This window comes from Peromyscus leucopus, chromosome 5, assembly GCF_004664715.2.
Source record: "Peromyscus leucopus breed LL Stock chromosome 5, UCI_PerLeu_2.1, whole genome shotgun sequence".
Lineage (NCBI taxonomy): Eukaryota > Metazoa > Chordata > Mammalia > Rodentia > Cricetidae > Peromyscus > Peromyscus leucopus.
In genome coordinates, this window is record NC_051067.1 from 9896067 (window position 1) to 9922197 (window position 26131).

At 48.9% G+C, this 26131-nt stretch overlaps 1 protein-coding gene across 3 annotated transcripts in view; it reads right to left on the reverse strand.

The window, feature by feature from the left end:
* Positions 1–26131, reverse strand: part of Hrh2 (histamine receptor H2) — a 51267-nt gene that overhangs the window by 14567 nt on the left and 10569 nt on the right. For all 3 annotated transcript variants that reach the window (XR_005091552.1, XM_028863782.2, XM_028863781.2), the window contains exon 2: positions 11747–13264. Coding sequence is in view for 2 of the 3 variants with exons in the window: in XM_028863782.2 (XP_028719615.1) it covers positions 11747–12819 (1073 nt within the window). In the remaining variant the exon portion in view is untranslated. The remainder of the gene's footprint in view (positions 1–11746; positions 13265–26131) is intronic.

A 26131-nucleotide genomic window follows, 5' to 3' on the forward strand; every position in this document is an offset into this window, starting at 1 on the left:
CAGAGAGGGCAAAGCATATGCCTAAAGTCACAGAGTGTGTAGCTGGGGGTTAGTATTCACGTCTTACCCCTATACCAGCATTGGTAAATTATAGTCCATGGGTCCAATCTTACCTACTGCTTGTTCTAATAAAAAAGGCTATAAAAATGTAAAGTAGCACTTCATGACCCATGAAAATGTTATGCAACTGACATTTTAGTGTTCATAAACAACACTTTACTGGGACGCTGCCTCCTTCATGCATTTATTTGTTGTTCATGGCTGCCTTTGAGCTATGACGGCAGACCGAGCACAGCCGTGTGTTATTTAGCAATTGACACAATCTGAGAAACTCATTGTTAGGATATAGACTACTGTGCAGGCGTCATATGGCGTATGTACATACTCTGAGCTGTCCTGGTCTTGCATAGCCTCATCTGTATGACATACATAGCCTGTCATTCCTGGATTAAGAAGCTGTGCAGGGCAACACTGTGCTGAGTGGGGAGGAAATTCCAGCATAGTGCTAAGTATTTGTGCATCCTAACATAGACACAGTGCTCCAAAGGCACAGGCAATAGGATCTTCTCCTTCTCTGTTATAATTTTAGATATGGAGCCTGACACTCTGAAGAAAAGCTTTTCCCATCTGCTTCCTCCTGGGATGTCTTCTGTGGGGCTGGGAAGGCATGCAACTTCTAGACAGGACACACTGGCTGGTTTAGCCCAGATCATCAGGTCCCAGGGCGTGGGGCACTTCCTCTGTGCCCCCAAGCTTCATGCTGCCCTGGAGCTGGGTCCCACAGGGAAAGGGCCTTTGGGTTTTTTTTCCTTGCCTGCTCAGCTGAGTAAAATCTTTTGTCTTAAATGTGAAAAGGTAACAATGCAGTGGCCCTTTTGCCTCCTCTCGGTCCCTAGAAAGGTAGCACATGCTGACCTGCCTTGGAGAGAAACCAGAGGAGCGGCCTAGTCTCAGGAAGAAGGTGAAGCGGGTTCGACCTCCATCTGGCTTCAAATGCACCATGCCCAGATGCACTGTTTCCGGTGGGTGACCCTTCTGGGGCCATGGTTGATCCTCTGGACTTTTGAGGCTGTGACAGGGGTCCCCACTCCTCTTTCTGTTCTCCTTCCCTGACTTCCTCTGAGGTTAGGAGGGGCTTCCACACTCTCTCCAGAGAAGGAAGATGAAGCCATGGCTGTCTGCTCACAGAGCAGCTCTGCAGCACCTAGGTATCTGAGGCCGCCTGGGGCACGAGAAGAAGAGGGTAGGGTCTGGGTCAGCTAGGTCCCAGACACGGCCTTATACTGGGTCTTCATGGAGGACTGTCTGTGTCCAAAGGCCCATGAGCCTCTCTGAGCCCACCACACTCCAACCTTTCCTGGTGAAAGGGAACAGGGCTTAGAAGGAAGGAAGGGAGGGAGGGAGGGAGGAAGGAAGGAAGGAAGAAGGAAAACAAAGATAAAAAGAATGGATAGAGGAAGACCAGACACAGGAAAAATGGACTTTTGAAGGCATCATGGTAAATGAAAGAAGCAAGGCACAAAATGTCCAGGATCAGGAAATCTACAGAGACAGGGGACTTCCCTTGTGTTAGAGGATTCAGAAATGAGCTGCGGGAATTGGGAGGTGATAACTGAAGGGAACAGGGTTCCCTTGTGGGGAAGATAAGTACTCCAAAATTGGCTAGGACAGTGGCCACCCTCTTCCGTGAAGAGAGTCTAGAAGGAACCAGTGGTGTGTGCACTTTCGGTGGGTGGGTTGATAGTATCTGAACTGACGTGGAGAAAACGGGAAAGAAGATAAAATACAGACAGAAAAGAGGAAGGGATGGATGACAAGGCAAAGAAACACCTTTGTTCTCAAGTCTGCCGCATGCCGGGATGCTAAGGGCCTGCCTCTTTACTCTCAAAGGCAGTGCTGTCGTTACTTTATAGACGGGAAAGTGGACCCCGACTGTCAAGTGTCACCAACCAGCACGTCAGAGGCACCATAGCTCATGCGGAGTCTACCCAACCTCCAGACAGCTGACATCAGGGCAGAGATGTCCTATACAAGGCAGCCACTGTCTTTTAATATGTGGAGAAGAGTAGTTAAGAAATGATGAAACTGAGAGGTGAGCAACTGTTCTCCCAGCTAAACTGCCCCAATCTCTAGCCCATGCCCCCCTCCCAGCAGCGGACCAGCAGGTAAGAGACCTGCAGGCAGGTCGCTCCACCACCACCGCCACCCACTGGACTTGGTAACCTACAAGACCCACTCTGCCCTGCAACATCAGCAGCCCTAGAGGCACAAGTACTACCTGCATCAATCGACAGGAAATAAATAGAAACAAAGAGAACAATACAAAGAATCAATGAAACAAAGAGTTGGTTCTTTGAGAAAATCAATGAGATAGACAAACCCTTATCCAAACTAACCAAAAGGCAGAGAGAGAATATACAAATTAACAACATCAGAAATGAAAAAGGGGACATAACAACAGACACTAAGGAAATCCAGAGAATCATTAGGTCATACTTCAAAAACTTGTACTCTAGAAAATTGGAAAATCTAAAAGAAATGGATATTTTTCTGGATAGGTAACATGTACTAAAGTTAAATCAAGACCAATGACCCCTAAGGAAATAGAAGCAGTCACTAAAAGTCTCTCAACCAAACCAAACCAAACCAAACCAAACCAAACCAAACCAAACCAAACCAAACCAAAATGCTGTGGGATGTTCTGTATGGCAAATGTGTTGCTCTGATTGGTCAATAAATAAAACACTGATTGGCCAGTGGTTAGGCAGGAAGTATAGGTGGGACTAACAGAGAGGAGAAAAGAAAGAACAGGAAGGCAGAAGGAGTCACTGCCAGCCACCACCATGACAAGCTGCATGTGAAGATACCAGTAAGCCATGAGCCATGTGGCAAGGTATAGATTTATAGAAATGGGTTAATTTAAGATATAAGAACAGTTAGCAAGAAGCCTGCCAGGGCCATACAGTTTGTAAGCAATATAAGTCTCTGTGTTTACTTAGTTGGGTCTGAGCGGCTGTGGGACTGGTGGGTGAGAGAGTTTTGTCCTGACTGTGGGCAAGGCAGGAAAACTCTAGCTACACCAAAAAAAAAAAAAAAAAAAAAAAAAAAAAAAAAAAAAAAAAACCCAAAAAACAGGGTCAGATGGTTTCAGTGCAGAATTCTACCAGAATTTCAAAGAAGAGCCAATACCAATACTCCTCAAATTGTTCTACACAATAGAAACAGAAGGAACATTGCCAAACTCTTTTTATGAGCCTACAGTTACCCTGATACCCAGACCACACAAAGATGCAACAAAGAAAGAGAATTACAGACCAATCTCCCTCATGAACATTGATGCAAAAATACTCAATAAAATTCTGGAAAACTGAATCCAAGAACACAGAAAAAAAAACATCCACCATGATCAACTAGGCTTCATCCCAGAGATGCAGAAATGGTTCAACACACAAAAATCTGTCAATGTAATCCACCATATAAACAAACTGAAAATAAAAACAACCCACATGATCATCTCATTAGATGCTGAAAAAGCCTTTGACAAAATCAAACACTCCTTCATGATAAAGGTCTTGGAGAGCTCAGGGGTACAAGGAACATACCTAAACATAATAAAAGCAATATACAGTAAGCCAATAGCCAACATCAAATTAAATGTGGAGAAACTCAGTGATTCCACTAAAGTCAGGAACAAGACAAGGCTATCCACTCTCTCCATATCTATTCAATATAGTACTTGAAGTTCTAGATAAAATAGTAAGACAACAAAAGGAGGTCAAGGAGATACAAATTAGAAAGGAAGAAGTCAAACTTTTGCTATTTGCAGATGATATGATAGTATACATAAGTGACACCAAAAATTCTACCAGGGAACTCCTACAGATGATAAACACCTCCAATAATGTGGTGAGATACAAGATTAACTAAAAAAAATCAGTAGCCCTCCTATATACAAATAAATGGGATGAGAAAGACATCAGAGAAACAACAAACTTTACAATAGCCACAAATAATATAAAATATCTTGGGGTAACTCTAACCAAACAAGTGAAAGACCTGTATGGCAAAGACTTTAAGTCTTTGAAGAAAGAAATTAAAGAAGATATCAGAAAATGGAAAGATCTCCCATGTTCTTGGATAGGTAGGATTAACATAGTAAAAATGGCAATCTTAATAAAAGCAATCAACAGAGTCAATGCAATCCCTACCAAAATCCTAACATAATTTTTCAGAGACCTCAAAAAAATAATACTCAACTTCATATGGAAAAACAAAAAACCCAGGATAGCAAAAACAATCCTGTACAGTAAAAGAACTTATGGAGGTATCATCATCCTTGACTTCAAGCTCTACTATAAAGCTATAATAATAAAAACAGTTTGGTATTGACATAAAAACCGACATGTGGACCAATGGAATCAAGTTGAAGACCCTGACATAAAGCCACATACCTATGGACACCTCATTTTTGACAAAGAAGCCAAAAATATACAATGGAAAAAAGAAAAAATATACAATCTTCAACAAATGGTGCTGGCATAACGGAGGGCAGCACATAGAAGATTACAAATAGATCCATATCTATCATCCTGCACAAAACTCAAGTCCAAGTGGATCAAAAACCTCAACATAAATCCAGTTACACTGAACCTGATAGAAGAGAAAGTGAGAAGTAGCCTAGAAAGCATTGGCACAGGAGACAACTTCCTGAATATAACACCAGTAGCACAGACACTGAGATTGACAATTAATAAATGGGGACCTCCTGAAACTGAAAAGTTTCTGTAAAGCACAGGACATGGTCAATAAGTCAAAATGGCAGCCTACAGAATGGGAAAAGGTCTTTACCAACCCCACATCTGACAGAGGGCTGATTTCTAAAATATATAACAAACTCAAGGAGCTACACATCAAAATACAAAATAATCCAATTAAAAAATGAGGTACAAATTTAAAGAGAGAATTCTAACAGAAGAATCTCAAATGGCCAAGATACACTTAAAGAATTGTTCAACATTCTTAGCTATCAGGGAAGTGCAAATCAAAACGACTCTGAGATACCATCTTATACCTGTCAGAATGGCCAAGATAAAAAACACTAATGACAGCCTATGTTGGAGAGGATGTGGAATAAGGGGAACACTCCTTCACTGTTGGTGGGAGTGCAATTTGTACAGCCACTTTGGAAATCAGTATGGTGGTTTCTTAGAAAATTAGGAATCAATCTACTTCAAGACCCGGTGATACCACTCCTGAGCATATACCCAAAGGATGCTCAATCATACCACAAGGACACTTGCTCAGTTCTGTTCATAGCGGCATTATTCATAATAGCCAGAACCTGGAAACAACATAGATGCCCCTCAACCAAAGAATGGATAAAGAAAATGTGGTACATTTACACAATGGAGTATAACTCACCAGTAAAAAACAATGACATCATGAAATTTTCAGTTAAATGGATGGAACTAGAAAAAAAAAAATCATCCTGAGTGAGGTAACTCAGACTCAGAAAGTAAAACATGTTATGTATTCACTCATAAGTGGATAGTAGATATAAAGCAAAGGATAACCAGGCTACAATCCACAGCCCCAGAGAAGCTAGGTAACAAAGAGGACCCTAAGAGGGACACATGTATCCTGGGAAGGGGAAATAGATGAGATCTCCTGGGTAAACTAGGGGCGGGTTGGGGGCAGGTAGAGGGAAGGGGATGAGGGATGGGAACATGAGGGATCAGGATGGTTGAATTGGGGGAGGGATGGAGAGGGAGAGCAATGAAAGAGATGTCTTGATATAGGGGGCCATTATGGGGTTAGGGACAAACCTGGTGCCAGAGAAATTCCCAGAAATCCACAAGGATGACCCCAGCTAAGACTCCTAGCAATAGTGGAGAGGATGCCTGAATTGGCCTTCTCCTGTAATCAGATTGATGACTACCCTAATTGTCATCACAGAACCTTCATCTAGCAACTGATGGAAACAGATGCAGAGATCCACAGCCAAGCACTGGGCCAAGTTCCAGGAGTCCAGCTGAAGAGAGGGAGGAGGGATTATATGAGCAAGAGGGGTAGTCAAGATCATGATGGGGAAACTCACAAAGATAGCTAACCTGAGATAATGTGAGTTCGCAGTCTCCAGGGAGCCTGCATGGGACTGACCTAGGCCCTCTGCATGTGGGTGACAGTTGTGTAGCTTGGTCTATTTGTGGGGCCCCTAGCAGAGGGACCAGGGCCTATCTGTAGGGACAAGGGGCTGGCCAAAGAAACCCACCCTGACCCTGGAGCCCAGAACTAGGGAAAGATGGCTCAGATCAGGGCAGAAAGAAAGAAACACAGTTTGGTTCAGTCAGATCAAAGCTATCTCTGCCCCTAACCAACCAATCACAGAGCAGGATAGTAGAACCCTGGGCCAGGGGTTGATTCCACCCCCAAGACTTCCTGTGTAAACCACCCTGACTAGTCAGTTAAAAAAAAAAAAAGGCTGTTTTCTCCAACCTGGTAGAGGCAGCTACTCTCCTGTATTCCTCCTTCCCAAATAAATCTCTTCCTCAAAAGAGGTTTTTGGGTGTGAAGAAGATCTTCATTCACTGGTGTAGAGAAGATCCTTGCTGAGACGTCCCCCAGTGGACAAAACAAGAGAGAGAGAGAGCTGAAAGAGCAGGGCAAGGAGGAGCTGAACGGAAGATCTTTGCTAAGACGTCCCTCAGTGGACAGAGAGAATTATAAATAACAATTTTCTCTGGAGCTGGAGGAGATTGCTGTATTTCTGTAGGGGTTTCCCCTTTTGCAGAGTGAAGCAAAAGAAGCAACATCTTAGGCCAGAGAAGCAAAGCTCTGCTAGGAAGCTCCCTTAAGTGGGGGCTGAGCAAAGCTCAGCTGTAGAGGCTCTCCAGGAGGGGAGCAGGATTGCTATATCTTGCATGGGGAGACCATCCCCCATCACACCAGGTATACCCTGACTTTCCCGAAGAGTCAGGATACCCTTCCCTGCTGAAGCAGTTCCAGGCCTGACTCTCCCAAGAAGTCAGAAAAATTTCCCTTCCAGAGTTGAGCTGCTTCTTTGCAGTTCCAGCTGTCAGGGCTGTGTTAAACAGCTCTAGGTGTCCAGGATACCTTCAGGGCAGAGCTGTTGTTCTGAGCAGCTCGGGGTGTCCGGGATACCTCACCCTCCTTCTGGATTATCAGTAGCTGTGCTAAACAGCTCCAGGTGTCTGGGACATCTTCAGGGCAAAGCTGTTGTTCTGAGCAGCTGGAGGTGTCCGGATACCTTGCCCTTCAGGGTTGAACTGTCTCCAGTTCAGCCATCAGAGCTGTCCTAAGCAGCTCAAGGTGTTGCCTGACTCCCCAGGTAGTCAGGACACCTTTCCCCAGAGTTGCAAAACTCACCTTTTGCAACCAATTTACCTGCATTTTTGGTGCCTAAATCCAGGACACCAAACTGACAGTTACAAAATGTGCAGTGTACCTACACTATCCCTAGTGCATGAGTTAGCTTTTTGGAACCCATTCCCTATGGTGGGATGCCTTGCTTAGTCTTGATACATGGAGGAAGAGCTTGATTGTGCTTCAACTTGATATGACATTCTTTGTTGACTCTCATGGGACGCCTTAACCTTTCTAATTGGAGAAGGAGGAGGAATAGATGGGGGCAGGGGGTAAAAGGGAGGTGTGGGGGAGGGAACAGGAGGATAGGAGGGAGGGGAAATTGTGGTTGGTATATATGATAAATGAAAAGATTTAATTAAAAAAATGAAATCAGTGTACCAGAAATCTAGCCCATGTCAGAGAATCAGATGATGAAAATAAACACATTGAACCTTGAACTGGTTCAACACTCTTGAACCAGTCAAGTTTAGGGCCATGCACAAAACTTCCCTTCTTAGTAATGGCTCCTCTGGGGAAGTGTGTCTGTCAGACATGAAGCTCTGGCATGTCCATGGACTTTGCGGCCTCGTCTCCAGAGAATGAACTTACAGGAAGCAAAGCATGTCCTCTGCCCCCTGCTCCCACCCCTGTCCCCCTACATAGTAAGGTCATTGTGTGGTGAAGGGTCTGTGGATGGCTATCCTGCCTAGAGACACTTTTTCAGCCATTGCCATGTGCCTTCACTCTTCCAGGCCCACCTATGGTAACTGGTGGAGGTGGGTGGGGCCGTAAAGGCTTCCCATCTGAGGCTTTGTGACTCAGAGACAGCCCTGTATGCTTCTGTGAGATCCGCCCTGGCATCAAGGCTTGGAGAAGGGCCTGCTGTGGCTTGATGTAAAGAAAAGGGAACAAGCTCTCTCTGAGCTTTTCTGGGCTCCCAAACTTCCCTCTTTGAGGCTTGGTTTCCTGATGTCTACAGTGGAGTGACGTTAATTATTTCTCAGGGTTTGCATAGACCCAGGACAAGAATTTATCTGGACATTTGCCATCAAGCCAGGCACAGGGCTGGCTGTCAGGGATCCAGTAGTGAATGACATGGGCAGGGCCTGGCCTCTGGGAGCTTAGGGTGTAGGGGAGCAAATGTGACACCAGTTCAGGCTGGGACAGCGTCTTGTAGTCTGGGAGTGCCAACTGTGTGCACGAGGGAAGATGAGTGTGACTGTAGATGCCAAGTAGTACAGAGCTTTGGTGGCTGGGTTTAGCTTTCATTCCAAAAGCAACAGAAGGGTTGGACCATAATCAAGTCACTTTTAGAAAGGTCTTGTGTGGCCCTAGAGGGAAGGAAGGTAGACTCAGGGACTGGAGGCCTTGGCAAGACGAGGGTTGGAAGGAGAAGGAGAAGGAGAAGGAGAAGGTACCTGGCTGGAACTCCAGCCCTTGAGGCGCCTGGTCGTTGTCAAGCCAGGGACAGAAACACAGGGCTCCCCTGGAATGAGGAAGTGCGCACTCAGATAGGCCGGGTGCCCATGAATCTTATCTCCCCAGAGATTGTGGGAGCAAGTGAGTCAGAGAATAAGACCCAAAGGATCTAGCCTCTCTACCTGCTCTGCACTGAGATGGGTCAAAGCCTTCGATGCCTCGGCTTCCCCTTCTGGTATCTACAGGACTGTATCTGAGGCATTTGTCCAAAGCAGAGCCAAATTCAAGTCCAGGTGTTTGTTGGTGGTCAGAGCACAGGCTTGGAGGACAGACAGGCGTGGATGGGAATCTACCACATCTGAAATAGTGGTGGCCGGATGCCAGCCGGTTCGTCTCTAGGCAGCTGCTGGTGATTCAGGGCTGCCCTGTAAGAAGCACAGCTCATCTGAGCGGGGGTGGGGGTGGGGTGGGGAATGGTGCTCTTCTCACTGCTGTATTCTGACAGGCATCCACCTGGCTTTGGTAAGTTGGGCAGGTGAGGTGCTCCCACAATAGGGCTGAGGAAGGGGCAGGCAGAGCCTCAAGCTAGGAGCTGGCTGCCCGGGCACAGAGAAGGTAGAAACAGCCAGGTTGGCTGATCTCTCTCCTGGGGTCTCCACCCTCTCCACTCAGGAGAGTCTGGGTCAGTCCCCTTCAGGATTCTTGGCAGAATTAAAGGCTCTGGGTAAGTTCTGTTCTTGCCCTCAGATACAGAGCAGGAAGGACACACTGTCAGCAGGAAAGACATGCAGAAGGTCACAACTGCCCAGGCCACTCAGAGAAAACTAACCACTGACTCTTCTTAGTCTTCTGCAGTTCTAAAGTGGGTGGGTTCCTCTGACCCTCCGCCTGCTCCACCAAGCCCCTCTGCCCACTGTTCCCAGAGGCTGAAGACAGACCACAGCTGAGCCCTGGCCCTAATCTGCCTATGAGTGAGCCAGGCAAGCACCGCCTCTTAGCTGGCCTTGGCTTGCCCCAGCTGGTCTCCAGAGTGACTCTGGGGACAAAAGAAAATGTGGACCTCCAGACCCTGCCAGGTGCCCAGCCCCCAGAGAGTACGCAGAAGTGGAGCTGCTGGGAACTCCCCAGCTTGTGGTACCTGGGGGAATCTACTGGACTCCGAGCCTTGGTTGCCTATCTATGGAGTGGAGATTAGGAGCTAGAGAGCCACTTAGTGTACAAAAACCTAGTTTGATTCCCAGCATCCGAGTCAGATGGCTCACAACTGTCTATAACTAGTTTCAGGGGATTGGATGCTCTGTTTTGGCCTCTGCAGATGGCAAATGGAGGAAGCCTGGTGTAACCTAGCCATTTCTGCCAAGCATGTACTGAGTGAACGTTTAAGGACTGGGGTCAATAGGCGCTTATGAGCAGGGATGATTGACACAGTGATACATTAACCAAGCAGTGCCTACTTCCTTCTGTCTAGTCTATAACTGAATGTCTTTATTTTTCCTCAATTATGAACTAAATCAGCTTTGTGGCCTCCTGAGTGAAAGGTGGAATGATGTGACTGAGCAGAGCATTTTGCCTATCAGGCTGGGACAGGGAAGTCTCCAGGTGCAGGGATACCCTGGGCTGGCTTGGAGGATGGACTTGAGAGGGGGAGCCCAGAGGCTCAGATGGTAGGGTTGACAAGGTAGCAAGAGTTCAGGAGCAGGAGCAATGAGGTTTTCAATGGGGGGGGGAGGGACAGGTGTGACATCTACAGGAGGACTCTCCACACCTAGGAGAGAGTGGCATCTGTGAGGACAGAAGGGATAAAGGCCAGGACATCTAATAAGGCAGTTCTGCCCTCACAGCTGCCCTCTCAGAACTCAGAGCCTATCACAAGGGCTTGCAAATGAATGAATGAACAAATAATGAATGAATGGGTCCGTCCCACAGACCAGCACTGCAGAGGCAAAGGTATGGTCTGTGGGAAGAGAAAGAAAAGCCACATTGAGCAACTTGTGTGTTAGGTGTTTTTGAAGCCTCTGCTCATACTCAAAGCTCACTGGCTTTGCGTACAGAGAGCATCCTCAGTGCATCCCAGGACAGTGCCATGGGGCTCTGCACACAGACAGCTTGCTCAGTATGTCCCAGGACAGTGCTATGGCCTCCCTCAACACCCCGCAGTGACTTTGTCCTCAGTGAGTTCATTGAAATCTCATTTTGATTCTGTTTCTCTTCCCGGCTTGGACACCTCTCCAAGGGGGAATCTTGTCCCTGTCCTCACTGTTATTTGCACTCCGCATACCCAGTGTCCTGTAGGCTTTTTGTTTCTTAAGTAGCCTACAAGATTTTGCTGTTCTCTCTCCCCACACCCATGGGTTAATGCAGCTTCCTTCTTACACACCTACAGACTCACTCTCCTGGCCCACGTCGAAGGGGCTGTGGCAGCCTTCTGTCCAAGGCCGGGATCTGCTAACCACACCCTTCTTCCCAAAGCCTGCCCCAGCCCCTGTGTCTGCCTTTCCCGAGCTCCACACACAAGGCCCCCACTTTGGTTTCCACTGGGGCCCCACCGTCCGGCCTCCGCCATTTTCACCCCTACTAACTCGAACACTCCCCTAAAAAAGAGCCGATTTGCACGTGGCTTTTGAGTGCTCCTCTGAGGGTATAACTGACCACTCACCACTCCCGAGTGGCAGAGTTGGGCCTTATACTTAGGCCACCCGAGTGGAAAGGCAATTTAGTTAGAAAGAAGGGCACCTGCACTTTTGAGTGAGTAGCATTTTGTCCGGGTCCCAGCTCAGTGGCCCTGGATAAGATCTCTGTTACCTTTAATGTGGCCTTTTAAAAGTGAAGGTCAATGTCCTACCTAAGAGAGCCACTTGAAGATGAGAGATGATTTCTGTGAAATGCTCATGGAATGGTCTCAGCACCACCTACACAGAGGGTGGGATGTCTCCCGGCACCTCCAACCCACGCGAATGGTTACCTGTCTGGGGTTCCTTGGGCGTGTGTGATTTCTGTCCCACTCCATACTTGGAGCTTCAGGGGCTTCTCCTCCTGCCATCTGCCTTCTCGGCTTTGGCTCCTGGACAGCAGAGAATTGTTCAGCCTCAGGGAAGTGATGTGGGAGTTGTGGCTGCCCAGCTTGCAGCGGAAGAGCTGTTGGTAAGCCATGCGGAAGTCTCTGTTGAAGGCAGCGTACAGGATAGGGTTCAGGGCTGAATTGGCGTAGCCTAGCCACAGAACGATGCCTTCAACTACCTCGTTGATGGCATCATCCCCTCTCAGCCCACGATAAACAAACGTGGTGAAGTAGGGAAACCAGCAGATGATGAAAGCCCCCATGACCGCCGCCAGCGTCACCGTGGCTTTGTGCTCTCTGATGGTGGCTGCCTTCCAGGAGCTGATGTGATTGATCCTTTTGGCCTGCTCCCTGGCGATCTTAAAGATTCTGTAGTAGGTGACACACATGATGAGAAGAGGCAGGTAGAAGGTGACCAGCCCATCCACCAGCCCGTACACCTCATTGACCTGCACTTTGCACTTGAAGGTGTCGTTGCCCCCTCTGGTCTCGTTTCTGCTGTTCCACCCCAGGTGAATGGACAGGAAGGACAGGGTGATGGAAATGACCCAAATGAAGATCAAAGAAATGGCAACGCGAACTGGGGTGACCAGCACAGGGTACCTCAATGGGTCTGTGACAGCGCAGTAGCGGTCCAAGCTGATCATGAAGAGGTTGAGGATGGAGGCTGTGCACAGCATCACATCCAGGCTGGTGTAGATGTTGCAGAAGACCTGGCCAAAGCTCCACTTGAACGAGAGCTGGTAAATGGCAGAGAAGGGCAGCACCAGGAGGCCAAGAAGCAGGTCAGTAGCTGCCAAGGACACAATGAAGCAGTTGGTGAGACTGCGGAGCTGACGGTTCAAGCTGACAGCCAGGCAGACGACCACATTGCCAGCAATGGTGATGAGGATGAGGGTGGTGAGGATCAAACTGATGGTGACTTTCAGTACAGTAGAGTCTAAGCAACAGGAATGAACGGTGCCATTGGGCTCCATTCTGGGGCCCTGTAGCTTCTACACTCACCCTTGGCCTTGGCCACTTCTCTTCTACCACTGGGCTTCAGGTTCCCAACCAAGCCAAAGGAGGGCTGGGGAGGGTCTAGTGACTGGCCTAGTGCTGTTGTACGATAGATTGAGCTGTTCCTTGTGAAGTGCAGGACATAAATAAGAATAACATAAGACAGGGCCTTCAAGGCTCAAACCCCAGTCCTCAGCTGGTCTTCCAAGTCACATTCCTTCCAGGTCTGTAGTATGTATGTATCTGCCCTCTAGGTTCCTCATGGAGACTGAGGCACTGGTGGCTGTGTCTTGAGGTGGTTTTGGCTTTATGTGCCAAGGATCATACACATAGGCTGTCATGTCCTTCTCCATGGCTGGTGCCTGCCTCCATCCATGGCATAAGATTGAGGACTGTTAGCTGCCCTCTCAGGAGTCACAGGAGCTGAAAATGCAAAGATTGAGTGTTTAGCACTTCATAATTAGATCAACAGCATGACCTGTTCCAAGGTGAGTCTTCACAAGTGCCTTCCGGTGGTGACAGCCTACCTTTCCAGTTGATGAGAAACAAGGTCAGTCCTTGTTTCATGGCTGGTCCCTTTTACACAAGTCCCTCCTGGTTTTTCTGAGAGCAGCCAGCATGCTCTCCTGAGGACGGAGACTGTGGAAATCTAAATGACAGCGGAACCCTCTTAGAAGCAAGCAGATCGCTGAGAGACATAAATTCTGCCTCTTCCGTGCTCTTGCCTGGAGCTGCTCTGCAATCTGAATACAGATGCACCCTCTGATTATGATGACTGTGCTGGAGCAGGGATCAGGGTTCCCAGCACCTCTGCTGCTCCAGCTGCCTCAACCTCTCAGCCCCGTGAGCTGAGCCTCTGGGTATTATTTCTGGAGGAGTTTTTTATTACATGAAGAGCCCAAACAGCATGGGTCTCACCACCACACTTAATTAACTTTGGGGGGGGGGTAGCAATAAGGACAGACTTTTTTTTGAGACTCCCTATTTCTGATAATAATTTTCTCTGCATTTCCTTGACAGCTGGCTGTAGGCATTTTGGCATTGGGCTGGTATTCAAGTTAATGTTTGGGAGAGTCTTCAAATCCAAGTGAATCAGCTCTCAATATAATTAGAAATCACCTTCCCTCCCTCCCTCTTTCCCTTCCTCCTTCCCCCCTCTCCCTTCCTTTCTCCCTCCTTCCCTCTCTCCCTCCCTCCCTCTCCTCCTGTTTTCTTCAACAGTCACTTCTCTGGGGACTTTGGGTGTGCTGGAATGTTCCAGGTGCCAGGGATGCACAGGTGACCAGCTACGATTCCTCCTTTGTGAGTTTTCCCAGGATCCACTTCTCTGTCTTCCTGGTCAGTGTGAGGCTTCCTAGAGTTTTCCGTGAGCATTTTAAAGGCAGGGGAGTGTGTGGTGTTAATTCCATCCCACCTATGTCCTGTGAGTGGAATGACCCACTGGAAAGGACCATATCTTCTACTTGTGGGCCAACTCCCAGTGAGTCCTTTGCCCATAGAATCCTCATTGTCACCTGCTGCTGATGTAAAAGACACTCTCCCAAACCTTCAAACTGCCAAAGTGCTTGTAACTGCAGTAAGCCAGCATCCCAGTGCATCCAGGAGGCATCAACTCTCTGAACTGCCATACAGCCTAGCCCGCACACCCAGGAAGTAAATGCTGTGACATTTGGTTTGAGGGAACCCTTCCACAGTTCTCCTGTCCCTCTGTGTGCATAGAGGCAGGACACAGCTACACACACACACACACACACACACACACACACACACACACACGGCAACGTAACTACAGATGCATGGACAATGGCATCTGTGTTGGCAGTCTTGTGAGTGACAGAAATATGGGGACAACATGAGCTGCCACAATGAAGAGGTTGATAGGTCAGTGAGCTACCGGCAGCCTGCACTGTGTAACAGGCCTGACCTGTGAGATTTGCTCATAGCAGATAAAACATCATCGAATCCTAAGACCAGCCCTAGCAATGAGAGAGACTGTCTTCATTTACCTTTGAGGAGTGTGTGGACAAAGAACCAAGCGATGTCACTCTTTGGGTAATTGGCAGGGCCTTGATTCAAACTCAGTGCTACAGTTTGGATAAGTGGCCTCCAAAGGCCCAAATGTCAAAGGCTTGGCCACCAGCCTGTGGTGTTATTAGAGGTGGTAGAAGTTTTAGAACGTGGGAAGTCAGGTCATTAGGATAAGCTAATGAAGGCTTGATGGGGTTATTGGGGCTTTGATCCCTTCCTGTCTCCATTTTTGCTTCCTGGCTGCCGTGAGGTGGGCAGATCTCTCTGACATGTACTCCCTGCCATGATGTGCAATGTTGCCACAAGCCCAACACCATGGGGTCAAGAGACCAGGGATTTAAACCTCTGGAGTTATGAGCCCCAATAAACCTTATTTCCTTGTTTACCTTGAGTATGTTGTCAGAGTGTGGGAAGCTGACTAATAGACACAGTTCAAGCTCCTTGGGCTTCCCCTTAATGCTCATTCTTTGATTAGATTTTAACTTGCCTTGCCAATTGGATCTCACCATCCATCCATCCATTCATCCATCCATCCATTCATCCATCCATCCATCTATCTGTCCGTCCGTCTGTCCGTCCACCTGTCCATCCATCCTCATATAAAGGGAGAAGTATGTGCAGAGTGGAGTGTTTACATGTTGTTTCCTACCTTAATGTTCATCTTTGGGGCTCACTGGGCTCTTAACTGTGTCTGAATGGACAGGTGAGAATGTGTTTATTTTATATTATTTCCAGGCAGTTGTGTAAAGTTAAAAAATAATATGCATGACATCTTGCTTGTCTTTGATACAGATTTAAGAAGTTTGACTCTATCTGTACATGTGAGAAAGATTTGCTATTCACTCGGCCATTTCCTTTACCATCTCACAGGTTGCCCACAAATATTTCAGTTGTGTTTTTACATATTTCCTTTAACAGCTTCTCCTAATTTTTTTAACACATTTGAAAAAGGGGCTTCCTGAATTAACCCTTGCAGAGCCCGCTCCCACCACACATGCACAGGTGTCCTCAGCCACTGCCACCTTGTTAACAAACTCATTGTGTGCCTCTCATCCCAGGTGGCCCCCATAAGCAGCACTCAGAAGCACCATAGACTGGGGCCTCAGTGCATCTCTTGGGTAGCTGTCACACCCACTCAGCCCTGCTGGGCTCCATGTGAGGAGGTCTGCTCTGGTCGGCTCCCGTGACCAGCCTTGGTTGTGTCTGATCCATCTCCTGCCTTCAATGTCACCTCCTGCCTGCTGAATGTCTGTGTGCCTCCCAGCATTCTGAGGAACACAGCCATGGCAGGATCCACTTTTTCCTGTTTCTGAAAAGTGCCAGGGCCGTTCTGGCCCCACGCCTCTGCATGTGCTGTTCCCACTGCCTGGCATGCCCTCCGGGCCCTTTCTTGTCCAATATGTTCTTAGTCTTCTTCCAAGCCCTGGCCTCCTGTCACCTCCTGGTCCTTGGAGGTAGTTTTTCCATTCTCCAAACACCTCATGTCACTTATATGCCTCTAACTAATGCCCTCTGTTCAGTGTTCTGAGCTTTCAGGACCTTGTGAGAACTTTCTTCCTGGGCTGGTCTGGGGTAATTCACTGTCTGAACTGTCTCCTTAGGAATTGAATTGAGGTGATGTCTGGAACATCATTTCATTACATCTGGAGACTGGGAGGGTGGGGGGCAACTCTAGGTTGGTCTGATGCCCCAACTTCCGCCTCACTGCTTCAAACCCAGGAAAAATGCCAGCGGGGACAATGACGAGGAAAGCTGATGGGCTGGGGACAGGCGGGACCTGTCCCATGGGATGAAGCTGGCTCAGCGCTTTGTCTTCAGGGGTAAGTGAGGTTTCCCTTCTGTGAAACATGTGCTTTCACCACCATGACCATGTGGGGAGCCAGGCTTGGTGCACAGGCAGCCAGAGACTGGGGTGTGTGTGTGGGGGGGGCATCAGTTAAACCTCAGTGTGCATGTTTGCAGCACCAACCTACAGTAGGGAAGGAACACGGGGTTCACTGGGCATCCTTCCTGTGATGTAAGTGGTCTGACTCTCGTTCTAGAAAAGCACTCTGGGAAACAGAGGCATGCAGAGTGACAAAGGTGTCCCAGAGTGACAGTACTTCCTTCTTCACTTGGTGGCTGTGAAAATGATAAGCATAAAGGAACTGAAGCCCTCTGAGTCCCACACACCAAATGGCAAAATGATAAGCATAAAGGAACTGAAGCCCTCTGAGTCCCACACACTAAATGGCATTTTGATTAGGGCCCGGCAGCCACACATGCTGCATACATTTCCTGTGCTGTGGTCTTGGGACAGGGCAACAAGCACAGCAGACACGGAGCCCAGGACATGGGCTGGGGACGGAATGGAGAAGCTGTGGTACACTTGCTTATTTAACTGCAGTTGTACCAAATTCTCCTTCAGGGGAAGTGGAGAGAGCCATGGAAGATGGGAATTAGGTAACAGGGAGCAAGCAGATCTCACATGGAGAGCAGACCCCCCAAAGATCTTGAGGTGGGAGATGGCGTTCTTTAACCCAGGATGTATGAGAAACTTCTAGCAGGGGACAGGGTCAGTGAGCAGAGGATGCTACAATTGGGAAGACAGGAGCAGGACTCCTGGGCCTTGATTTCCTGCTGCCCGTTAGGGACCCTGATGGGTCTGGATGAACAGGCACTGAGGAATGTCCCTAGCTATCAGCATAGGTGGTCAGACACTGATGTCACTGGGTCACCAGAGGGCAGCCCATTTACTTCAGTGTTCCATGTGCCTGGGGTGGAGAGGGTTAGGAGCACCCCAAAACTCACTCCTCAGAAGCAGCCCGGAGTGGACTCAACAGGCAGGTGGCTACTGAAACACCATGGCTTTCATTTTATCTGGAAGAACAGAGCCTCCCAGGCCTCAGAGCAGCCACCTCATAGGGCGACTGGCAAGGTGACTTGGGGCTTAGAGGGTCATGGCTGAAATGATGCCACCTTCTCAGGGGTGCTCTCTGCCCTCTTGGGGCTTAGCTTCATATGCAAAAGACTGAGACAAGGGCCAGGGACACATATGGAAATGACATGGCAGGTCCCAGTTCTCCAGGGATTCGGCACAGGCAGAGGTGGGCAGTAAGCTGAGAGAGGGAAGGAGACTCAGAGGAACTGGCCCCAGAGTGGGGGGCAGCTCCGAGTGTGTTTGTGTATATGTGAAAGTGTGTGAAGGTATGAGTAAGTATGTAGATAAATGTGTGATTTTCAAGCAAGCACGTAGAAGACACAATTTGAGAAAGGCAGCATCTTCTTGGGTCTAGAAACACCCATCATCATCACCATCATAATTATTAATTATTTACTCATCTATTTTGAGACAGGACTCTCCCTCCTTTGTCCAGGCTATCTCTGAACTGATGGTGCAGGCTATCCTCTGGCTAGAGCGGCTTGGTGGCTGGGATCACCAGTGAGAGGCACATTGAAGTCCTCCTCCCACTGCTGGCCCAGCGGTTGTGCTTCTGCAGGTTGGTTCTGGGGTTTCCCCAACACCGCACGCGCGTGCTAACAGAGTCTAGAAAGAACATAAAAGTGCACACAAGAAGCCGGGTGCGGTGGTGGCGCACGCCTTTGATCCCAGCACTCAGGAGGCAGAGGCAGGTGGAGCTCTGTGGGTTCGAGGTCAGCCTGGTCTACAGAGTGAGTTCCAGGAAAGCCAGGGCTGTTACACAGAGAAACCCTGTCTCAAACTCTCTCTCTCTCTCTCTCTCTCTCTCTCTCTCTCTCTCTCTCTCTCTCTCTCTCTCACACACACACACACACACACACACACACGAGAGAGAGAGAGACAGAGAGACAGAGAGACAGAGAGACAGAGAGACAGAGAGACAGAGAGACTGACTGACTGACTGTGGAGGAGCCACCAATCAATAAGACTAGCTTAGATCCACTGGGCCAATGCAGGGAGCCTCCAGGTCACAGAGAAGGGTACCCATGCCTCCATGGAGGGGATGGGTAGCCACATTAGGGATGGGAGATTCCCTTTCATCACCCTCTTTTGTGGACCTTCCCGGGCTTCTCATCCTGCATGTTGTCTACTCAAAACCCAGTAGACACATGATTTGTCATGATGGAAAGGGAAGGGGCGGGGTGGGGCATGCCAGGTAGAAGGGACAGCATGTCAGAACGGAAGTAGGTGACCAGGTCGCATTAAGGAAGGGAGGCAGAGTTGGAAAGGGCTCTAGGTTAGGGAGAGGGCTACTTTGTAAGAAGTCCACTGCCTCCGAGCTCCTAAGCCCCGAGGCCACCATCTTTCCCTCCATGAGGTTCACAGCCTCATGAGGTCATGAGTGTGATTGTGTCATGCTCCCCAAAGGTTCCTCTTTCGTTCGAGTAGAAACAACACTGCCTGCCTTGCTTTCGAGATTCAGCTCCTGCCAGTCTTCCCAGCTGATCGTCAGGAGAAAAATGCAGCTGAGGATGGAGCGCTCAGAGGCTTAGACTTCTAACGGCAACATGGTGCCTCTGACAGTTCACTGAATAAGTTCAAGGTCATCCAGGGAGCGGATAACACACAGAATGCCAGGTCTCTCTGAGCAGTCAGTGAGGCTTGTCCCCTGGGAACTATTTTAGACCACAGTGTTTACCTCATGCCTGGCCCGGGGCTACGCACTGTTATATTTAATCTTTGCACAATTTTGTCAGGTGGAGAGATTTTTATTCTCCTCACCTTACAAAGGCAGAAATCAGAGCTCAGGAGTTGTGGCACTTGCCCAGAGTCTCAAAACCAGGAAGAGGAAAAGTCAGGATTTGAGCCCAGATCTGTCTGCCTCCACAGCCCCTATTCTTAGCTACTCTGCATTTAGCTTTTCAGCAGACAAAGGCCGCTTGGCCCAACTGCCTCTGTTTGCATCTCAGGCTTCCTCCTTCCTGAAAATCATGGCCACAGGAGTCTTTCATGTCTTTGGTGGTGAGATCGGTAGCGGCTTCCTCATACGTAGTGGGTGAGACATTTGGTCATAGCCTTCGTTCGCTGCAGGAAGACATCTGGAGGGGGCTGTTGCTTAGTGGGAAGGCCTCGCCTTACGGGAGCTTTCTCTCCCCTTCTGTTTCTTCTGGCCACAAGAGCCTAAAACCAGAGCTGGCTTTTGCTTGTCCTCACACCACCTCGCTCCAAACATTGTAGCCCCCTTCCCAAACCGGCTGAAAAGTGAGCGTATCTGAATGTCACCTGGAATCTGGGGCAAAGGCCTGTAGTTCTGCTCTTGGCCCAGGTAGGTGAGAGCCTTGCTGCCTCTCAGCCAGGTTCCCATCAGCCCAGAGCAGGGTGCTGGGGTCACAGAGGCCTCTCTAGTATGATGGATGGATCATAGAGAGAGAAGGTGATTTGGATTCGAAGTCTAGATGGTGACCATTCCCATGTGCCAGTCGGCCACCACAGGCCAGACACATACAGGTGATAACACATCTACCGCTGGGATGAATGTTCGTGCCAAAAGTCACTTGTCTAAAGGCACACAGCAGAGGCGACTGGCAGAGCTTTGAGCAAGGTTTAGGTCAGAGTCTGAGCCTCCATGGCCTCCCAAGTGCATCTGTGGGCACGTCTCCTTTTCAGTGACATCTGCTTGGCATCTGACAGTAGTGCATGGAGGTGGCCAAGCCATACCTGGGGACGAGGTCCCTTAGTTTTTGTTTGTCTGAGAAAGCTACTATTTCTGCTTGGCTTTTTTTTTTCCCACTTGGGCTGAAATTTGTGTAAGTCAGTTTCAGAGCCCAGCCCAGCAGCTTTCAGGACCTTTATCATATTGTACAACTTTCCCCTTGACTGGCTTCCTGATAGGAGACCCTAGCCTTGGGGGTCCCCTCCTGGGCCGGTGGTGACCACTGGTCTAGTTTCTGTCGATAGTCTTGTCTGCTCTGTGTATGGCCAAGTGGGTCCCTGAGTGTTTGTCCTACTCTGCTCTTGCCCAGCCTTCAAACACCTCACTGTTCAGAGAACTGCTCGGGGAAATGCTTTGATGTTACCCTTAGTTCCCCACCCTTCCTTCATCACCAGCACCCGACCACCGCCCTTGTGTCCTGCCTCCGACATCCATAACCTTCTCCTCTTCTCTCTCTGCCGTTACCGCTGCCACCAACTCCAAATGACTCTGCAGGTGCAGATGCCTTACCTCAGCACAGCACCAGTTCTGAAGAGGGGCCACCCGACCCTCCACCCCTGTCACGACCACCCCACCTAGCCTTGTGCACAGCACATTTTTCATTCCTTAATTCCAACTTGACCTTGAACTCACTGTGTAGGGGAGAATGACCTTGAATTCTTGATTCTCCTGCCTCAGCCTCCGGCCTGTACCTGCCTGGCTTATTCCCCTACTTGTTGCCGCTCCCCATTGGAGTGTGAGCTCTGGCTAGTGTAAGATCTAAGAGCCCCTTTATCTTGCTTCCTGACAGGCAATAGGAGATCAAGGACTGTTAGCTGGAGTGGCCAAATATAATCTGAATGACCACCATCACACAGTAATGCTCCATTATCGGGCACTTGGAAGTGCTAGGCATCATTCTAGCTCCTTTTACACACGCCGTCTCGTTTAATCTCCTCGGAAGCTCCGTAGCTACGGCTCATATCTATTTTATAAACTAGGCATTGCAGCATCTTGGTCAAAGTATACCATGAGCATAGGTTGGCATGCAGGTGTGGGCAAGGCCCAATGAAAGAATGTATCAACGGGGCTAGACGGAGCCCAGGCACACTTCTGCCTTGGTTCTCAAGGAAGTAAAGCTGGGGACTCCCTGCTTTGGCAGAGAAGCCCAAATCCCTGCCACCCTGGGGACAAAAGCTTCAGGGAAGGGACTGGGATGAGGAGGGTAACCTAGTACAAATTTGGATTCCCAGGCTAAGTCCTGGTGTGACTCTGATTTTCTGGGTTGTATCCAACAAGTTTCATACCCTCAGTTTTTTTTTGGCAGAAAAATGAGTAGACAGGCATAGCACAACTTGAGTTTCTTCATACTCTATATGCAAGAGAAGGAAGGAAGGAAGGAAAGAAGGAAGGAAGGTAGGAAGGAATTATGTGTCTTCCAAATAACAAACTAAGAGAGATCTGGGTAGAATCCAAACACAGCCATCCCCTAGCATCCAGGAAGGCCCTTTTACAACACCTGTAAGAGCCAGCATTCTTGGTCTCCTTACACACTTCCACTGACGGGAGCTTTTTTACAAAACTTTTTCCAGTAAGTCATTTAGTGACATGGTCAGGACCTTACACACTTCCTGTTGAAAACCATATTCCCGGGGAGGGGGAGGAGGCACTGCACTTCGTGCATATCCCACAGAAAGGACCGCGTGGATGTGCCCGGATGGCTACATCCCACACAAAGGACCACGTGGATGTGCCCGGATGGCTACATCCCACACAAAGGACCGCGTGGATGTGTCCGGATGGCTACATCCCACACAAAGGACCGCGTGGATGTGTCCGGATGGCTACATCCCACAGAAAGGACCACATGGATGTGTCCGGATGGCTACATCCCACAGAAAGGACCATGTGGATGTGCCCGGATGGCTACATCCCACAGAAAGGACCATGTGGATGTGTCCGGATGGCTACATCCCACAGAAAGGACCATGTGGATGTGTCCGGATGGCTACATCCCACAGAAAGGACCGCGTGGATGTGTCCGGATGGCTACATCCCACACAAAGGACCGCGTGGATGTGCCCGGATGGCTACATCCCACACAAAGGACCACGTGGATGTGCCCGGATGGCTACATCCCACACAAAGGACTGCGTGGATGTGCCTGGATGGCTACATCCCACACAAAGGACCACGTGGATGTGCCCGGGTGGCTACATCCCACACAAAGGACCACGTGGATGTGTCCGGATGGCTACATCCCACAGAAAGGACCGCGTGGATGTGCCCGGATGGCTACATCCCACACAAAGGACCACGTGGATGTGCCTGGATGGCTACATCCCACAGAAAGGACCACGTGGATGTGCCTGGATGGCTACATCCCACAGAAAGGACCACGTGGATGTGTCCGGATGGCTACATCCCACAGAAAGGACCACGTGGATGTGTCCGGATGGCTACATCCCACACAAAGGACCGCGTGGATGTGCCTGGATAGCTACATCCCACAGAAAGGACCGCGTGGATGTGCCTGGATGGTTGATGTCTGGTCATAAGCCGTCACTTGCAGTTTGTGGTTTCCTCTCCTGTGTTTTTGATCTGGAACTTCGTGTGCATGAATGTGAGTTTGCGAATGTTTTTTGTAGGTCTGTGAAAGGCTCCAAGCCCTCCTTTATAGGCAGCTCTACAGAGCTCTGTCTGTCAGGTCTACATCTCTCTTCCAAACAGCCCACGGATGCATCACTCTCAGCCCCGCCGTCACCTCCATCATCTCAGCCATCACCACCACCCTAACCATTACCACTGTCGCCTCTACCACCGTGGACCCAGGGACCACATCTCTCCTGCTCTGTTCTCTGCCCCAAGCTCATACCTTGAAAGTTTTGCCTTTCCAGCAGTGTACAGATTAGTGGTGTAGTCAGCTGGGTCATTTTAGAGGTATCAGAAGCAAACAGCTAACCCTTGCCAAGAACATTAACCCTGCTGGTTATCTTAGCCTCCCCCAGCCTCTCCACACCCATTACCTCAACCTATAGGAGAACCATGGACTGTGGACAGGGATATCAGTGTCCCCCCACTTTGCAGTGTGACACAGAGAAACCGAGTACCTTGATGGAGGCCATACAGCTGGTTATAGCTATCAAGAGCCCGCCCTCTTGGAATTCAGCTCCTTAGGTTTTACCCATCTCCTCTCCATTTCCCAAGCCTCACTCACCCCATCATTATCCTTGCAAAATTTACAAAATATCACGTCTATATTTTTTAATCTGCCATTTCCCCTTGAATGGATTGAATTTTGCAAAAGAAATTTTCTGATCATTATCTACATGGATAGGCTCACTCTCCCACACGTAGGTCACCCTAACAATAAATGCAAAGCACAGCCTCAGATGTTGTTGAAGCCTCAGAGGCCAGTCCAGAGGGTAACTGGTCTACCTTTGAAAGGCGGTGGAGGGTGGGGATGGTAGCACGTGACAGGTGTTCTCTCCATGTTCCAAGGAAGGTTTACAGGACATCTGGGCATTTGTTGTACATATGTCACTGATGACCCCAATCTATCTTGGGTGAGCCCCCAGGGCTGCCGGCTCTGCACCAGAGGAATAATCTCGCCCTCCCCAGAGAGCCAACACTATGCAGTGGGAAGGCCTGAACTGTGTCAGATATTGACTTAGCAATGTCTCCATTGTGTTGCTGGGGAAATTGTTGACCTCTCTGAGGCTGCGTTTCCATCTGTAAGTAGTATATCACAACACACTGCTGAGAGGAAGAATATGGAAGTCAGGGCTGTGTAAGGAACACTGAGGCTCCCCTACAGATGGCATGCCTCATGGTTACTGTCTGGTTCTCTCTTACAGAAGCTTATTTGAAGTCCCACCTTGTCTGAGAGTGAAGGCAGCCAAGGTCACCAGATGGAGAGAGGCAGAGCGCGACTAAAACAAATCCATCTAAAGCAGCCTGTGGACTGGGAACCAGGCCAGGGCAGGCTGGATGGGCCCATGCTTGGATTGGGTGGTGGAGAATGACTGTGAAGGGGAGAGATCAGAGAGGAAGGGGGGCCCGTGCTGGGAGGGGTCACTTTGGTACTCAGTTCGTTAAGTGACAGCCCCCTAAGGGTGGCATTAACAGTGAGGGAGAGGGGTAAGGTCAAGTGGGAGGGGGAGACCATTGCAGAGCAAGAAATCCATCCCGGTGGCAAGGTATAGTCAAACTCTGAATGCATAATACATGGGGAAAGTTTCCGAGACACCAGGCCAAGGGAGATTTGTAAGATTCCACTCTACTGGGGAGATCAAACCCACACAGGGCTCATAAGCCTGATAAGCCCTTGGTGGTTCTTCTGAAAATGATTCCATGTTCTCAGAGGCCGCCGGTCACACCAACTTTCAGTCACAGATGAGATCAGAAACATTGTGACAGGCCTGTGCCTGGACAAGGTTTGGCAAAGCAAGCCTGGACAAGACTTTTGTAGCCCTCATGTGGCAGGTCTTTGGCCAGTGGCACACTGGGAACTGACCTCCTTTGTGAACAGTGTAGACTCTCAAAGAGTCCCTGTGGTTTCAGGCAAGTCATGGGGTGAGGGAGAAGAAGGGATGCCAGAGGTAAGGGCAAGGCTCATGGAATCTGTGCATCATCTAATTCTAGATGGAGGACAGGAAATAGCCCAGTATCACTGAGTGTGCAGGAATCCATATGGACAGACAGACTACCTTTCCTTGATTACCTTCAAAGACAGTGCTATTGCCCCAGCCCCTTCAGTGACATGATTTCCCTCAGTTTACTAATGTTTGTGTGTAAAAAGTAAGTGAGTGGCTACACAGATTTTAGTCTACTCAAGAGTATTATTGCACTTAAACAATATTATAATTTTTTAAACGCCCACTCTTATAATCAGGAGATGTATTGGAAAATCTAGATTTCTAGTTAGAGTTAGTTTCTGACTTGCTGTGGCTTGGCTTTGTATTTTTTTTTTTTTTTTTTTTTTTACAATTTTTTGCAAGGACCAAAACCACACACTTTTAGAACAGACCTCAAGAAATCTCATGAAGTGGGCCTCACTTGTTAAGATAGGCTTTGTGCTGGATGATGTCTGCCCAGCTGGAAGATGAGGGAAGCATCCTGAGCATGTCCACGGGAGGCTGGGCCCTTCTGTGATATTCCCTGGGTTAGAAGTGCTAACTGCATTTCCAGTTGTCAGAGAGGAAGGATGGCTGGTGCCTCTGGAAAACATTCCAGGGCCACATCTCTACTGGCCAGCTTTGGGTCTGTCCTCACGCTGTGGTCACTTGGAGCAGATCTACCAGGCAGGGATGTCAGCTGCCTGGTCTCTGAGAGGCTGGAGTTTGCCATTTTGAGGTAACAGCTCCCTTAGTTTGTGAAAACGAGGCTGCTTAGAAAGTCTCCACCCAATTAGATAATCATGACATCTTCAAGGCTCTGCGGCTCCGGCCAAGAGCAGAAGAGACCGATTGCCCGGTGGAGTGCCAATGCTTTTTGGAAATGTTAAGAGGGTTCTGTTAGGGATGCTTGGGTCTTGTTTGAACACAGTCGTGGCCCTGAAGCAGGGGAGTCAGTCAGTCTGGAAAACTTGGAGGTAGGTTGGTTATTCTAACAAGAAATTAAGTTCCTTCTATAATTCTATTGGCTGTAGCAATGGAAAGGTAACATGTGC